Genomic DNA, 15,138 nt, shown 5'->3' with positions numbered 1-15,138 from the left:
AGTTTGAGGTCGGTATTACTGTCTGATTGTGTATAGAATTTAATTAAATATACAATAACAGCACAAATTATTGTGACATCACACATCCATGGCTAGACAAGTTTGGGTTTGAAAATATTTTAAATGTTTTGCTCAGCCAAGCTTAAATTGTTCTGATTAAAAATACAGGAAAAATATTTAAATTGTGAAATATTATTACAATTTAAAATAAGTGTTTTCCATGTGAATATATGTTAAAATGTAATTTATCATTCAGATTAAAAGCTGTATTTTCAGCATCATTCCTCCAGTCTTCAGTGTCACATGATCTTCAGAAATCATTCTAATATACTGATTTACTGCTCAAGAAACATTTCTGGTTATTATCAAAGTTGTACTGTAATGTTTCATGATAAATCATGATAAATGTCATTTTTCTTGATTCTTTGATAAAAAATAAAGTTAAAAACAGCATTCATTTAAAAATAAATCTTTTAATAATGGTCTTTAATGTCACTTTTGATCAATTTAATGCATCCTTGCTGAATTCATTACATTACATTTATTCATTTAGCTGACGCTTTTATCCAAAGCGACTTACAATTGCTATATATGTCAGAGGTCGCACGCCTCTGGAGCAACTAGGGGTTAAGTGTCTTGCTCAGGGACACATTGGTGCCTCACAGTGGACTCGAACCCGGGTCTCTCACACCAAAGGCATGCATCTTATCCACTGTGCTAACACCACCATGTATATATTCAAGTATACATTTCTTTCAGCAATTGTGTATGTAAGACTTGTTGGTAAGTTGTCACAATATAACCTGCTATTAAGCTTTTAAAGTTAAATCTAAACCTATAATAAACCACAAAACAGTTGATTAAACTGCAAATATGTAAACTGTAACATATTTTAAATCTATGTAAACCACAGATGTTTCAACCAACAGACAGTATATTGTAATTAAATGTAATTAAACAACTATTTGCAGGAATAAAAGTCTTGAATGAAATACTCTTGTATCTGTGTGTGAGAACTAGCCCCGTTCTCCCCTATGCTTTGCAACACACTTAATATTCATGAAGATTGGTTTACAGAAATCATTTTTGCAAAAGGAATTAGAGACTTTTGGGGCACCGTTACATATCCAAAATCAGTGAAAGTCCTGATTAAAAAGTAGCATGTCTGTAATCTGTTTTTTCAAAGACAGTGCAGTCTGTGAAGGATTAAATTCATCTGCTTTGGAGGGAAATCTGCACAAGGTCACAGTGTCTCGTCTCGTCTGGTCTCACCTGCAGCGCTCGTCTGAGACGCACTTCAGCCGCAAACACCGAGCCGTCAGCGTCCACCTCATCTGTACAACAACACATGCTCACTAAATCTGATCAAATATTTACTCATTTATTCAAACAAATATGCAAAAATAAGCATGTTTCTAAAGGACTGTGTGCACTATTACATAACACACTTAATGTTTTTTAAAAGAAGTCTCTTTTGCTCATCAAGGATACATTTATTTTATAAAAAATACAGATTCCTTTTTAAAATAACAGTTTTCTATTTTACTATACTTATATATAATTCATTTCTGTGATGCAAAACTGTATTTTCAGCTTCTTCAGTGTCACATGATCCTTCAGAAATCATACTAATACACTGATTTATTATCAATGTTGGAAACACTTAATTTACAAATACATACGATACATACACATTTTAACAATTTATTTAAGTCCACTTAAAAGAAGTAACTTACTGGGACATAAATATTATAGATGCAGTTAAATACATCAATTAATTAAATACATAATTAAATACAAAGATCATGGACCAGTGGCATACACACACACACACACATTTAAAAAAAATGGAACCTGTAGTACTTCTAAGAATTCTTTGATGAATAAAAAGTTTAAAAGAACAGTATTTATTCAAAATAGAAATATTTTCTGACAATATAAGCATTTACTATGGCTTTATTAAATCAATAAAAAAATGCTTTCTGAATAAAGTATTCCTTTCTTTCAAAAAAAAAAAAAAAAAGAAAGAAAGAAAGAAATTTTACGGACTCCCAACTTTTGAATGGTAGTGTATATTATTACAAAAAAAAAAAAAAAACTTTTTGGTGCAGATTCTGATATTTATATGGACAGAAGGTGCTGGAATTCTGATGCTTGTAAAGTAAATATGTGAGCATTTTATAACAGATATATATAAAATCAGTTGTCAATCTCTCTCTCTCTCTCTCTATATATATCTAATGCTGATTGATAGATGAAGAAATAAACGCTCCACAAAAGATATGAGATGTTCTGGAGGCTTGTGAAGATCATTCCTCCACTAAGGAAGGGAAATGTTCTTCGAAAGATCCCAAGGATCAGATTTGAGACAAAAAAATTATTGATGGAGAATCAAGTAAAGCTGCTTCCGTCCAAAAAATGTGTTCATCATTCAGACGCAGCTAAAGCTGGACGTTTGTACAATTACACTAAAAGAGCTTTTACTGGATCAAAAAGTCTAAACCAACAATCAGACGACAGAAGGCATGAAGTAGACCTTGTAGATTGAGTTTTGATCATGTCTATCATTTAGAAATGTGCAGATCAAATATGATACATTAGGATTTTCAAAGAACCACTGAAGAAAGAAATCAAAGTTATTATCAAAATAACTTACTTTGTTGGAATCTGATGTCTTGGGATGGTGCATTATCTGAGCTGTAAGTATGAGAATTTAATGAGTGCATTATTATACAGATGAATACCTGAAATCATATTTATAGTTGGATCCAATCATTGGTTCTCAGCTGCAGATCGGATCTCCACGTGTTATGAATATGAATGAGATACAGGACGCTTTGATGCTGTGAGTCACTGCTGGAACGTCATCATCCGTGAAGTGAGACCAACTCGCTTTCAAGTCACTTCGCTTTGTTCCCGCAGGATATTTCTATTGCTCGGGAGATCTCAGTTACGTTTCCTTTAAGCATCAGCTTAGAAATGCCTCAGGAGGAATAAATATACACACAAACGAGTCATGATAAATGCTCAAGTTGATATTGAAATCATATTGAGGAATAGATCATCAAAAAATGAAAATTTGCTGATAATGTGCTTAGCCTCAGGTCATTCAAGATTAGGATGACTTTGTTTCTTCATCAGGTTTGTAGAAATGTAGCATTGCATCAGTGTCTCATCAGTAGATGCTCTGCAGTGAATGGGTGCCGTCAGAATGAGAGTCCAAACAGCAGATAAAAACATCACAATAATCCACAGCCACTCGAGTCCATCAGTTAACATCTGGAGAAGACAAAAGCTGTGTGTTTGTATTTAAATAAATCAATCATTAATATGTTTTTAATTTCAAGCTGTTGCTGTTGGCCAAAAAGTTTATAATTTATGTTTTCCCTGATAAAAAAAAAAGTAATCTTGTCTGAATCAGGAGCGTTTACAAGCCAAAACAGCTCTAAACAAATGGATTTTGATATGAGAGACAACAGAAGATGGACTTTTTCTCTGAAGGACATTTTATTATGGACTCATATTTAACTGGAAGAGACAGTTTAAAGTTAAAAACATCTTAATGATGGATTTGTTTATTACAAACATGTAGCTTTTGGCTTCACAATAAGTTAACTGATGGACTGGAGTGCTGTGGATTATTGTGATGTTTTTATCAGCTGTTTAGACTCTCATTCTGACGGCACCCATTCACTGCACAGCATCCATTGATGAGACACTGATGCAAGGCTACATTTCTCCAAATCTGATGAAGAAAACTCATTTTGGATGGCCTGAGAGTGAGGACTATTTAAGCAAATTTTATAACAGGTGAGGTTTCCTGGGTCTTTTTCTCAGAAACATCCGAGAAGCAGGAAACGTCTCAAATTACACTTTTTACTTTTTTTTTTAATCGCTGTCTAGGAGAATCGATTTAAATCTGATGTGTGATTTTCTTCTGTATGTTCTTGTGATTTCTTCAACTGTAAGACGGATTACTGAAAGTTGAACAGTTTAACCGTTTAATCTCTGATTAATGCTGCTGAAATGGGCTTAACCTGGCTCTCAGACGTGATTATGGGTCAGTCTGACCGGCGCTGGCACATTATGTCAGTCAGGGATCAAAGAAAGACATGAGGATGTCTTCGGTTAGCGAGGATGAAAGAGAAGAGATTGTGACTCATATATAAATATACATAACACATAAACAAATGCTCTCTTTAGCCTGAGTTTTCCTCAGATAAGGCACAAATGCAATTTTTTTTAATGCATTCCAGTGTTGTTATTGTGAACTAATACGAATAGTATTCAAATAATTTTTATTAACTGAAATAAAGGTGACATAAAATTAAATATAAATCTTAACCAACATAAAAAAAACATAAAAAATATTGAAATGTTGTAACTGAAAAAGTTTATGTACTAAAAGTAAGTAAAACATTAAAGCTAAACTAATGAAAAATTAATTAAAATGTATAAACATTTGCATTAGTATAAACATATACACACATATAAATATATATATAAAGCTACTAAAAATGAAAAAAAAAACACGACAAAAAAATAAAACGAACTAAAATTTAATAAAAATGTAAAACATAAAAACTGATTTAAAATATTAATAAAACTCTTATAAAACTAAAATTAAACTTTTTTGCAAGCAAACATGTCAAGGTTATCATCAGCATGCCACAAATGCCATCAACACAGTTGCATTTAAGGAATATATTTAACTTGACCCGCTGCTTTTCAATACTAAAAGCATGTGTTTGTTGTTGTTGTGCATCATCACAACATCAATCTAAGATCATTGATCGCCTCAGTGCAGAGGATGCAGTGACCTGTGAGTGTGGATCTGCCCTTGTCCACGCAGGGGGTGTTTGTTCACCTGCCCTGTAAACAACAGCAGACCTCTGACGTTTCTTACTATTTTCTCACAAACTGCATCAGTAATTCACTCCCTCGGATGACTGCGTCAAAAGAACAGAAGCCCACGAGGGAGATGTGGGAGGGTTTGTGTTCTGTTATTGTTGCATAACTATATTTAGCAAAACAGAGAGTCGAACTTGACCTGCACGACACCATCCAAAACAACAACCTGAGCGAATACAGCACAGCTAAGGAAAGCCTGAAGGAAACACAAATCCCTCCTTCTGTCTGGTTTATTCTTTTTAATGCTGCACCTGAACACATTTATATAATCAATGACATCTGCTGACTGGTTCAAAACGCATGTAGCATATTTCAGTCAGGACGCTTAGAATAGAGTGTCTTTAAAGTTCTGTCGGCATCTAGATGCTTCACCAAATCAAATCTGTTAATACACAGACAGCTAAAGCCCAGACTGGCCTACATGTAGTAAAAGTCCATCTGTGCAAGTGGAGAAATGCTACACGCTTTCAGCTCCTAAGCAATGTGCTGCCAATTAGAGGTGTGTTATTAATATGAGCTGCAGCATAGACTGGAGAAACTCAACATATGTGGCCATAAAAAATGCCAACTGCTTAGAAAACAACAGGAAGAGTTGCATTCACTGTAAAGAGGTTCAAATAATTATTGGAGTATGTTGTACAAGAAAATACTATCTCAGCAAATTCCATTAAATTTTGAAGAATAACTATTTAGTTGCAAATTCATTTTGCAATTTCTTTTTATATATATAATTTTTTCTACATATGTTAGGGGAGCACATTTGGATTTCTTCGCTGATTTATTTATGTGTTTATTTACTTATTCTTTTTTGCATGCATAAGCAGGTTTTCTATAAAATAAAATAAAATAATGAAATGTAAACAATTGCATATTTGTTGGTTAATTATTTAGTGTTTATTTATTCCTTCTGCATTTTTACAACACATATGTGTGTCAAATAAATATATTTTTTTAAATAGATATAATATATAAATAGATATAATAGATTAAATAGATTTTTTCAAATTAATTTTATGGATTTTTTAATCATTTTTTTCTGGTTTATTTTCTGTTTATTTACTTATTATTTCAGCATTTTTACAACATGTCAAATTCTGAAAAAAATATTATTTAAAATATAAAAAAAAATAGTAAATCAAATAAACAAATACAAACATGAATACCTTAGACATCATCTGGTGGATAAAGATAAAAAAGTCAATCTGGCATCTTGTTGAAACACCTTTATTTAAAAAAATTGCATGCTCAAAAAAGTTTTTAAATTATTAATTATAAAATTTAAATAATATAAACATTTTTCTACATTTCCTTTTTTACACACTCAGCTACTTTTACTGCATTTATTGTGAGTATAATGTGCATGTTGTGTGTGGTGTATTTTGTATTGCACCAGGTCTTTTTGCATATTGTCTATAATAAATTCTGATGGTCTGCAGCTGGCTTTGAAAGATCTTCTCCTGTGGATTAATAAAATGCTATTAAAATCTACCAGTCCCTCTATAAACAAGTCAAAAATCAACAAACTCATTCGCACAAAAAAGTTATTCATTCATTAGTGCATTAAAAGATCAATTATTATTAATAATTTATTAATTATAAACACGCGTCAGACTCATGCATACAATAAATAAATGATTCATAATGCGATCATGCAGCTTGAAGGTTTTATGTGACGTTCAGCCAAAAAATAAATGGTACATGAATCATAATTACGTTTTAAAATTAATTTATTATCGTCTCAGCTTGAAGCTCAAGCAGATGCTCCACATTCCTGACATTCCTTCAGTGATTCTGATCATTCCTGCCCTCATCTCATCCAACACACATCTCTGCCTCCAGTTATAGTAGCAAATATGGATTTGTAAAATTATGCCAATGTATTTTCTCTTGTGTTTCACTGCAAGAGCCCTTCAGTCGAGTCTCAATGCAGACATGAAGGGTGGACAAAGAAGGCGAGCATTAGTTGTCTCTGCCCCACCAGTTCATCAGCGTTTAATAAATGCATGCACAGTCAGTATATACAGTCTTTGTTTCTCAGTCTTAATTCAAAATAATGCACTCACCTTCCTTCCACAAATGCAGACAGCTGCTCATAAGACGAGGATATCTGCAGGAAGACAAAGGAAAATAACGCAAGAAACATTGGGCTCCGCGTTGATGCCATGTATCATCCAGATGAGTCTGTCAGAGATGATGCTGAACGCTACTGCTTCATAATCTGCTTTGATAACGAGCGCAGCCTCGGAGATGATTGACAGGCACGGCGGCCAATCACCGTCCAGCGGGCGGGATAATCCGGCGACGTGACCACGCCCATTCACAGCGTGTGCTGCTGACACACAAACCAGCACTGACCCGTTAAACTAAACTAATTAGGAGTAATTAACCAACATAAGACAGAGGTATTAATTAGAAACTGTGGCAGAAGGTCAAAACTGTTTTATTACTGTATCGCTAGTGTAGTGCACATTAACTGTCACAATAGAAATGCATAATAAAATTATACTATACTATAGTCTTATACCTATATCTATTTACAATTCATAGATACACATTACCAATTATAATAAATTTCATTATTAAATCCAAAGGGAATTTATGTATTTATTTCACATTCATAGAAAGATAGTTGTTACAAATAATAATATATTTAATTTTTAATCCCATGGAGAGAATGTATTTATTTGTTTGATTGTTTACAATTCATAGATAGATGATATAAATAATAATATTTCTATAATATATAATAATATTTTAAAAATATTTTAAATTTATGTATTTCTCATTAAAAAAAATTTTTTTACATTTATTAAGTAAACAGGAAAAAATCCAGCACTAGTAAAAAAAAAAAGCTAATACCATTGTTTGTTTGTTTGTTTTTTTATTTTTATTTTTTTATGACATTTACATTAAGGTTATTAAGGTCAATGCATTCTTTAAAATATTATGGAGTACCATATTGCTGCATGAATATTGTAATCATAAATTTATTTTATTTTTTCATTCGCAATCAAGTAGAGATTTTAATACAGTGATTTGACTTGGGTGCCGGTGAAATAAATCAGATTAAATATATTAAAGTGGTATCTCTGACATCCAAATAGAGATATGAAAAGCAAAAAGGCTGGAATTCAAATCCTTTCTTAATCTCTGATATTCAATCAAATACGCATTACGGATTTACGCGCAGGCGCTCGTTTTGGCTTCCCCGCGGGGTCCTTAGAGCAGTCATTTGCGCAGAGCGTCACGTGGTCGTTCTTTCCTGTCCCCGGACTCAGAACACGCGATCATGGGTACGTGCGAGGCTTCAATAAAACTGCACAAAACGCTGTAATACTCGGTTTAATTACAGTAGTATCTTCATTTACGCGCTGTTAAATTGTTAATGCGTAAATTTCGACAAAGTGGAGTTCGCTATCAAGCAGTTTTTGTCGTTATTTTATGTTTAATAATAGAGTCATCGTGGAGCGGCCATGAGCTGCACACACAGTCGGATGGCCGCTCCACGATGGCTCTATTATTAAACATAAAATAACGACATATGTATGCATGTGTGTATATGTTTGTTATAACCGTTAATTAAAACCAGAAATTCCTGTAATTTGATGATTGCTGTCTGGAGTGTAGTATCAAGATGCTCAAGTGATCAACCACATCTTCTGTAGTTTAACCCGTCAATTGTCACTGGCCCACCGGTGGGCCCACTTGCCATTAAATGTTTTAAACCGTAATCTCTTAGTCTGTACCTAAAGTAATCTTGACAAACTATATATCATTGGAAAGCTTAAAGACCGTAGTTTTGATATTTGGTGATCTTTTAATTTTTTTACAGAGCAACTAATTTATTAATATGCAAGAAGAGTACTCATCAGTTTCATAGTGTGTTCTGACCTTTACTTTGAAATTGTGATGTGTAGATGAAATAAGGAAACATCTGTAAAAAAATCTTTAATTTTCATGGAGTGTTCAAAAGAGAACATCCATTGTATTTGTTGAGAAAAATGTCTAAAAGTATTTTGAATATATATATATAAAAAAAAATATATGATCCTTTTTTTATGCATTGTGAACTATAACGTAAGTCCAGGGTTCTCGTAGCATGTCTTTTATGTGTTTGAAATGAAATCTAATACTGCCATTCTAACCCTTAATACTTCTGATTGTGTCTACTTCAATAATATTGAGAAAAGTATGGAAAAACATGTTTCAGGTCACTCAAAAATGGTCACTAACAGGGTTTAATGGTCATATAGTGGACAAGCTTGGTACTGAGCCCAAACAAAATCTCACTGAAAGCTTTTTTTTTTTTCAGCCTCAAATTTGGAACACAAATTGTTCAGAGTTTTGTTTTTCTGTCAGTTTAAGAGTAAAACATGTTTTGTAAAATATATATTTTATATTTTCATAAACCTAAACTTCCATAACTTTGTAATCTCTATAACTTTTTTCACTTCTACAATAATCTACCAAGTGTCTGCTTTAAAGAGACCAACCTTACATCTGTGGACCAAAGCATTCAAAATGTATCTTTTTTTTTTTTCCTCCAGGCAAGTGTCGTGGACTGCGTACTGCTAGAAAGCTGCGGAACCACCGCCGCGAGCAGAAATGGCATGATAAACAGTACAAGAAGGCCCATTTGGGCACCGCTCTGAAGGCCAACCCCTTCGGTGGAGCATCTCACGCCAAAGGCATCGTGCTTGAGAAAGTGTAAGAGGCCGTGTTTGTCACAATCCTGATGAATCAATAGGATAAAGGCTTACTCCAGCCCAAAATGAAAATAGTCATTAATAACTTACTCCCATGTCGTTCCAAACCCATACAACCTTTGTTCGTCTTCAGGACACAATTTAAGATATTCTGGATGAAATGCTGGAGGCTTGTGACTGTCCCACAAGTAAAATACAGTGTCAAGGTCCAGAAAAGTTATGAAAGTTGTCAGAATACTCAATCTGCCATCATACGTGCAATCTGGGTTATATGAAGTGACGGAACACTTTTTGTAAGTGAAGAAAACAAAAATAACGACTTTATTTAATTCATTTGGCAACGCTATCCTCAAAATGTGGAGAATCTCTGCTTTACGTCACCTTTTAAAGCATCCAGATTGGATTAGCAGGCCAAAAGTTATTAAACTTTAAAGAACAACAGTTATTTTTAGCCGTGGTGGGCTGTCTATGTATTTGAGGGTTAATGACCATTTTAATTTTGGGGTGGAGTATCCCTTTAACTAAGGAGCGAATGGCTGACTCTGTTTATCGTGTTGACAGTGGTGTTGAAGCCAAGCAGCCCAACTCTGCCATCAGAAAGTGCGTCAGGGTCCAACTGATCAAGAACGGCAAGAAGATCACCGCTTTCGTCCCCAACGACGGCTGCTTGAACTTCATTGAGGTAAACTGGATTCACCAAGTCAAACTGTACACATGATGTGCTGTATTTGAGTTTAAGAGTGTATCGGTCTGGAGTTCTCAGTGTGTGGTTTCTATCTGGGTTACAGGAAAACGATGAGGTTCTGGTGGCAGGATTCGGTCGTAAGGGACACGCCGTGGGTGATATTCCCGGTGTTCGTTTCAAGGTGGTGAAGGTGGCCAATGTGTCTCTTCTGGCTCTGTACAAAGGCAAAAAGGAGAGACCCAGATCATAAACTGCTTCTTGTTGAAATCACAATAAAAGGAATGTTTTCAGTTCCGTAAACTGTCTCTTGTGTTTCTTGATGTTTCTGGTCCACCGTTATAAAGTTCTTGTCTTTACTCTGCTGTTAGAAACCGAGTGCTGTTAAACATGTTTTCATTCTGGAAGAGGCTTGAGTAGTGTCTTTGTGGTCATTTATGAACTTAATTTGAAGGGTTTATGGTTTATTGCTTATCTTGAGGAGTGTTTGTGATGTTGAAGAAATGGTCTAATGCTCTTTCTCAAGCAGATGTGTTCAGATCTTTTTCACATTAGGTGTAATTGAAATGTGTTGATTTCAAAAGCTCAGTATCTGAAATGGAAATTGAAAAGTTATTATTTGGCATGTTATTTAAGAAATAGTTTGGTCAAAACCTGCTGGAACCTGGAAATCCTTTAGCATAAATATTGGTTATCAGACAATCATCTTCTGTGTTGGAGAAAAAAAGTGACAATTTCAATGTGGCCTTTTGAACCATTAAAATAACCCCTGTAGAATCTCTTAAGGCTTTTTTGCCTAAATGTGAAGCCAACTGATTGTTTAGTTCCTAAATCCAGACAGCTCCTAGCCTCAAAATCACATTTGGACCATCACCAATTCCATAATAGATAAACCAAATGGGACTTGGGACACATTTGTGGTGCTTATTTCTGTGCATCTGCTCATTTGACGGCTCTGTTGGTACCCAGCAAAGTGTTCACTGGTTTGTATGATCCATTTGGTCAGGTTTCTTCCAGAAGAGGAGACACTACAGGTGTGGATTGGATCATGCAGAAGCTCTATTAAAAGTTGGAGGGAAATGATGTGGAAGAGAAACCAGAAAGTGATGATTTATGGAAGATGCATTATTACAAATAAACACAGCTTTTGGCTTCACTTAATCGAGGCACTATGACCAAACAGTTAAATGTCTGTTGTCAGTCATGATGACCCCACTAATGCCAAAATCAAACCTACACCCAGGTTAGTGTGGATAGTATAGATGATGTTACATTAGACTCTGGTTTTACCCATCTGAGCAGTATTTTTTATGATTATAGAAGCAGCTGTTATTGTTTCTAGAACATTACACATCAAAGAGCACATTGGTGTAAAATGGGAACGGTCCGCATGGATGCCTTCACTACACCAATAATACTGATTTTCTGACTGACTGCATATGAAACCCAACTGTACTTCAGCGCAGTGTGATTTTAGTGTCACTCAAATACTTTTATGGTTTTTTTTTGTGTGTTTTTTTTGTTTATGGTTAATATTTAGATTTTATTTCATATCTTCTGTTTTCACTTTATAATTACTTTTTATTAATGTATTTATTTATTGTTATTTCAATACTTGTTTAAAGTTTAAATGTTTTCATATACGTTTTTATATTTTATTATTTATAAATAAATGTAGTAGATGTAATTAATATAACTTAATATAATAAATATATTTTAATAATTTTTAATTAATAATTAGATTTTGTGTAATATCAGTTTTCACTTAAATTTTGTTGTGCAGTTTTGTCAATTTTAAGAGTTTTTTGCTGTCTGTATAATTTTATTCATTTTTATTTGTGTGTTTTATTTTAGCAGTAAAAAAAAACAGGTGTGCACAAATACAAAGTTTTTTCATTTTTTTCATTTTTATTCTTTTTTTTATTTCATATGATATTTTATTTCAGTTAATGCTTATTTTGTTCATTTTCTTTTTTAAGTTAAAAGTTTTATAGTTAGTATAATAATCATTTCAGCAGCCCAAAAATAAAATAAATAGTCTTTAATAAGTCTTTTATAATATAATGCTACTTTTTCCCAGTTTTATCATCTGCTAGGCAAAAATAAATGCTTTCAAAAAGTGATAGCTGCACTGTTTATGGTGTCCTTATCTGCATCACACTCACTCTTAATGATTTATTCAGATCACTAACCCTGTTTATAGTGAATATAGTGATGCTTGACCTGAGGAAAGCACATGCAGCCTGTCCATAGTCTGCTGTATGAATGTGTGTTTTTGCTGAGGAGGTTGTGTCGTGTTCAATATCACACCTGCTGGGCTCGTCTTCTGTTTGCTCAGTCTCACTCTCTGCAGGTGCTGGAGATGCTGGATAATATAATAGAAGGACGTCCCAGTGCACCTGCGACTCATGCTTCCAACAGACAGAGAGAGAAAACTGTTATTATTACTCTATTTACAGCTTTCCTGTAGTGTTCAGTTCAGCTAAGCTGGTTAGAAATCAGTGATTTATTTCTACATATACAGTTTATATGCAGTAAACTGCCTTCCAACAACTGAACAATCATACGTTTCATTAATACAATCAATAAACCTTAAGAAGTCTAGGGTGAGGTGCACTATGCAGGTGCATTATACGTTATAAGCAGATGTGTTATTAATAAATACATCCTTATTATTTGCAGACATGATATGGCTGAGACAAACCATATTCCAAAAGGACAAATGAAACAGTGCAATGCAAGAGGATTCTGGGCAGATTAGGACAGGAACACATAAGGTGAGATAGAAGTGATGAAATATGTTTTGTCAGATTGGTGTCAAGCCCGTCCTGGCCTAGAATCTACCTGGAATGTAATTCTATCAACTCTCAGCAGCCAGAGGCTGAATTTCATTCTTCTTAACCCAAAAGCTGAAGTATGTGTGTTAAAGCCATTTTCTCTATGCATTTGTGAGCTGTCACGTGTCTGCTGCTGAATCACATATGCAATTATCATTGTGTTTCTGTTCTCAACCTGAATTACCTCATAACCCTGTGAGAGATTTTTATATAACATATGATTATTTTATGAAAAGTGTTTTATGAATTTTCACTTTTTGTTCCTCAGGCAGAACAGTTAACTTCTTTCATTTGCTGATGCATGCTCTTCTCATAAATTCTGTTGTTCCTATAAAATGTACAGCTTTTATTTTAATTAGATCTATTTTTATTTTATAAGACCTCCAAAATGTGGCCCTTTTTATACATGAAAATACAAGTTTTGATTGAACTACCTGTGAATCAAAGTATTTTAATGCACCTTTTAGCCAATCAGAATATTCAGACAAACCATGATATAGATTTATTACTGTAACTGTTCAACAAACCAAGCAACTAATGGTAGTGTTAAGGAACAAAAGAACATACTTTTTGTGTTTGTGTCAATTTGCTGAAGTTAACTGTTCAGAACTTGAAGAGCAGTCTTTAAATTAAAATGAAGGTCCCCAAGGTTCGGAGCGGGATCGTGAATCATTTGAATCAATTCAAGAGTTCAAAGCGGGTTCGCAAATCATTTCAGTCAGTTTGGGGATCACGAATCGTTTGAGTCAGTTTGGGGATCACGAAACATTTGGGTCAGTTTGGGAGTTCGGAGCGGGATCGCGATCATCTGAATCAATTCGGGAGTTCAAAACGGGTTCGCGAACCATATGAGTCAGTTTGGAGATCGCAAATGATTTGAATCAGTTCGGGAGTTCGTAGCGGAATCGCGAATCATTTGAGTCAGCTTGGGGTTCGCGAATCATTTGAGTCAGTTTGGGGATCGCGAATCATTTGGGTCAGTTTGGGAGTTTGGAGCGGGATCGCGATCATCTGAATCAATTCGAGAGTTCAAAACGGGTTCGCAAATCATATGAGTCAGTTTGGGGATCGCAAATCATTTGAATCAGTTCGGGAGTTCGTAGCGGGATCGCGAATCATTTGAGTCAGTTTGGGGTTCGCGAATCATTTGAGTCAGTTCGGAAGTTCGTAAGGGGATTGCGAATCATTTGAGTCAGTTTGGGGATCGCGAATCATTTGGGTCAGTTTGGGAGTTCGGAGCGGGATCGCGGATCATCTGAATCAATTCGACAGTTCAAAGCGGGTTCGCGAATCATTTGAGTCAGTTAGGGGACCACAAATCATTTGAATCAGTTCGGGGGTTCGTAGCGGGGTCGCGAATCATTTGAGTCAGTTTGGGGATCGCGAATCATTTGGGTCAGTTCGGGAGTTCGGAGCGGGATCGCGAATCATTTGAATCAGTTCGGGAGTTCGTAGCGGGTTTGCGAATCATTTGAGTCAGTTTGGGGATCACGAATCATTTGAATCAGTTCGGGAGTTCGTAGCGGGTTTGCGAATCGTTTGAGTCAGTTCGGGAGTTCGTAGCGGGATCGCGAATCATTTGAGTCAGTTCGGGAGTTCGGAAGGGGATCGCAAATCATTTGAGTCAGTTTGGGAGTTCGGAGCGGGATCGCGGATCATTTGAATCAATTCGAGAGTTCAAAGCGGGTTCGCGAATCATTTGAGTCAGTTTGGGGATCGCGAATCATTTGAATCAGTTCGGGAGTTCGTAGCGGGATGGCGAATCATTTGAGTCAGTTTGGGGATCGCGAATCATTTGGGTCAGTTCGGGAGTTCGGAGCGGTTTCGCGAATCATTTGAATCAATTCGGGAGTTCAAAGCGGGTTACAATGTGATATAAGTTACTACAAACAATAATTTAATTACAAATACAAAATGTTGCAGAATAATGTAATATATGAATGAATAATAGCCTAAATAACCTTTGTGCCAAAATGATTATTTCTTGTCATTATAGAACCTT

At 34.9% G+C, this 15,138-nt stretch overlaps 2 protein-coding genes across 2 annotated transcripts in view; one reads left to right on the top strand and one right to left on the bottom strand.

Annotated features, from left to right (window-relative positions):
- Positions 1-7,078, bottom strand: part of LOC113111330 (V-type proton ATPase subunit S1-like protein) — an 11,200-nt gene extending 4,122 nt beyond the window's left edge. The window contains exons 1-3 of the mRNA XM_026275956.1: positions 6,975-7,078; positions 2,657-2,697; positions 1,273-1,334 (exon numbers count right to left, since the gene is read on the bottom strand). Coding sequence (XP_026131741.1) covers positions 1,273-1,334; positions 2,657-2,697; positions 6,975-7,075 — 204 coding nt within the window. The 5' untranslated portion in view covers positions 7,076-7,078. The remainder of the gene's footprint in view (positions 1-1,272; positions 1,335-2,656; positions 2,698-6,974) is intronic.
- A 1,037-nt stretch (positions 7,079-8,115) lies between these two features.
- LOC113110805 (40S ribosomal protein S23) lies at positions 8,116-10,602 on the top strand. Its single transcript, XM_026274991.1, has 4 exons — positions 8,116-8,204; positions 9,459-9,618; positions 10,179-10,299; positions 10,406-10,602. The coding sequence occupies exons 1-4, from the start codon at positions 8,201-8,203 to the stop codon at positions 10,550-10,552; spliced, it is 432 nt and encodes a 143-aa protein (XP_026130776.1). The 5' UTR covers positions 8,116-8,200; the 3' UTR covers positions 10,553-10,602.
- The last annotated feature ends 4,536 nt before the right edge of the window (positions 10,603-15,138 follow it).

This window comes from Carassius auratus, chromosome 11 (genome assembly GCF_003368295.1).
Source record: "Carassius auratus strain Wakin chromosome 11, ASM336829v1, whole genome shotgun sequence".
Classification (NCBI taxonomy): Eukaryota; Metazoa; Chordata; class Actinopteri; order Cypriniformes; family Cyprinidae; genus Carassius; species Carassius auratus.
This window is presented reverse-complemented; position numbering and strand designations above follow the sequence as displayed.